General features: G+C 45.5%; 1 protein-coding gene across 1 annotated transcript; it reads right to left on the bottom strand.

Moving 5' to 3' along the window:
- Positions 1-1,650: 1,650 nt before the first annotated feature.
- LOC104545612 (circumsporozoite protein-like) lies at positions 1,651-1,876 on the bottom strand (the record flags this gene model as incomplete). The annotated part of the gene is made up of 1 exon (XM_010190799.1): positions 1,651-1,876. A coding segment is annotated over one exon (226 nt), but the record flags the coding sequence as incomplete, so codon positions are not given.
- Positions 1,877-2,091: the final 215 nt, after the last annotated feature.

The raw sequence follows: 2,091 nt of genomic DNA, 5'->3' as shown, positions 1-2,091 counted from the left end.
AATTTCACAGGAATTTCTCCATTTTCCCCAGATTTCGCAGGAATTTCTCCATTTTCCCCAGATTTTTCCCCAAGTTTCACAGGAATTTCTCCATTTTCCCCAGATTCTCCCCGAGTTTCACAGGAATTTCTCCATTTTTCCCAGATTTTCCCCGAGTTTCACAGGAATTTCTCCATTTTCCCCAGATTTTTCCTGAATTTCACAGGAATTTCTCCATTTTTCCCGAATTTCGCAGGGATTTCTCAATTTTTCCCAGATGTTCCCCAAGTTTCACAGGAATTTCTCCATTTTTCCCGAATTTCGGAGGGATTTTTCCATTTTCCCCGAGTTTCGCAGGAGTTTCTCAATTTTCCCTGAATTTCACAGGAATTTTTCCATTTCCCCCAAATTTCACAGGAATTTCTCCATTTTTTCCCCAAATTTTCCCCCAAATTTCACAGGAATGTCTCCATCTTTCCCAGATTTTTCCTGAATTTCACAGGACTTTCTCCATTTTCCCCAGATTTTCCCCAAATTTCACAGGAATTTCTCCTTTTCCCCAGATTGTCCCCAAACCACATCACTTTCCCATCAAAATGACGATAATTTCGGTGAAGTCTCTGTCCCAGCCGCTGCTGCTGAACTTCTTTGGTTGTCACGACCGGATTTCACGGACAAACAGACACCAAAATGGAGCAGCTTCGTTATTTTATTCCGATTTAAATGATCCACGCGCCCCCTGCCTCAAACCCGGACCCTTTTTGGGTTCCTGAGCCACAATTCGTTGAACTTTAAGCCCCGATCTCCCAGGAGGAGGACGGAGGCTGAAGGCACGAGCAGCTTTGAAACAAATCCGTGCTGGTTTTCCTCAACAACCCCAACATTTGCACCGATTCCCGCGTTTCTCTTCCAAAATACTCGGCGATTTGGGGCTTGGGGGAGAAACCCAGCGCCCCGACAGCGCACGATCCCCGTTCTCCTCTCTTTCTCGTAAAATCCAGCGGACCCGTCGCTTTTCCCCCCAGCATTTCAATAAAACAAATCATTTCCGGGGTGAAATTTCAGACCCCAAAAATGTTTTGGCGCCGAAGGAGGCGGCTTTGCTGGGAGAGCCCAAAAAACGCGGGGATTTGGGCTTAGAATCCCTCATAAAGTCGATTTTTTAGTAGAAACTGTGCGTTATTTTCAGTCTGGGGGCGTGCAGAGTGCGGTGATGTTTTTGAGGGGGTGTTTCTGTTGTAACGTGTCCCCCGTAGGGCGCGTGAGGTTGAATTTTGGGGGCGTTTTCCTCCTTTCCCCAAGGCAAAAGGCGGCGCGAGGGGACCCCGCTGCTTCTTCCCGCTTGGGTTTTGGCCGCCGGGGCCTTTTCCCATTTTCTGGGGGGGATTTGGGGCCGTAGCAGAGCGGGGTTTTCGGTTTCGGGAACCGCAACCACCGCCCTTTTGCCTCCTCCCAGGTAGTTTGGTGCTTCCACGTGAACCGGGGGCCTTGGAGCCGTTCCCCTGTTGCTTCGTGTCCACGTTTGATCGCCCTTTTCCTGCTCTCTCAGCAGAAGTGTTACCACTAGGAGTAGGGTTACTACTAGGAGTGGTATTGGCATTATTACTGTTAAGAGTAATATTAGGAGCAGCAGTAGTATTGGTATTATTGCTATCAGGAGTAGCCTTACTATCACGAGTAGCATTTGGTATTGTTACTATTAGGAGTAGCATTAGGAGTAGCAGTAGTATTGGTATTACTATCAGGAGTAGTGTTACTATCAGGAGTAGTATTGGTATTATTACTATTAGGGGTAGTATGGGGAGTAGTATTAGGAGTAGCATTAGGAGTAGCAGTAGTATTAGTATTATTGTTATTAGATGTAGTATTAGGAGTAGTAGTAGTATTGGGGTTATTACTATTGGGAGTAGTATTGGGAGTAACAGTAGTATTGGTATTACAATTAGGAGTAGTGTTACTATTAGGAGTAGTACTGGTGGTATTCCTATTAGGAGTAGCAGTAGTATTGGTATTATTAGTATTAGGGGTAGTATTGGGAGTAGTATTAGGATTAGTATTAGGAGTAGCAGTAGTAGTGGTATTACAATTAGGAGTAATGCTGCTATTAGGAGT

Source organism: Mesitornis unicolor, unplaced genomic scaffold (assembly GCF_000695765.1).
Source record: "Mesitornis unicolor isolate BGI_N332 unplaced genomic scaffold, ASM69576v1 scaffold5358, whole genome shotgun sequence".
In the NCBI taxonomy this organism is placed as follows: Eukaryota; Metazoa; Chordata; class Aves; order Mesitornithiformes; family Mesitornithidae; genus Mesitornis; species Mesitornis unicolor.
Note: the sequence above shows the minus strand (reverse complement) of the source record. Positions and strands in the feature narration are given on the sequence as shown.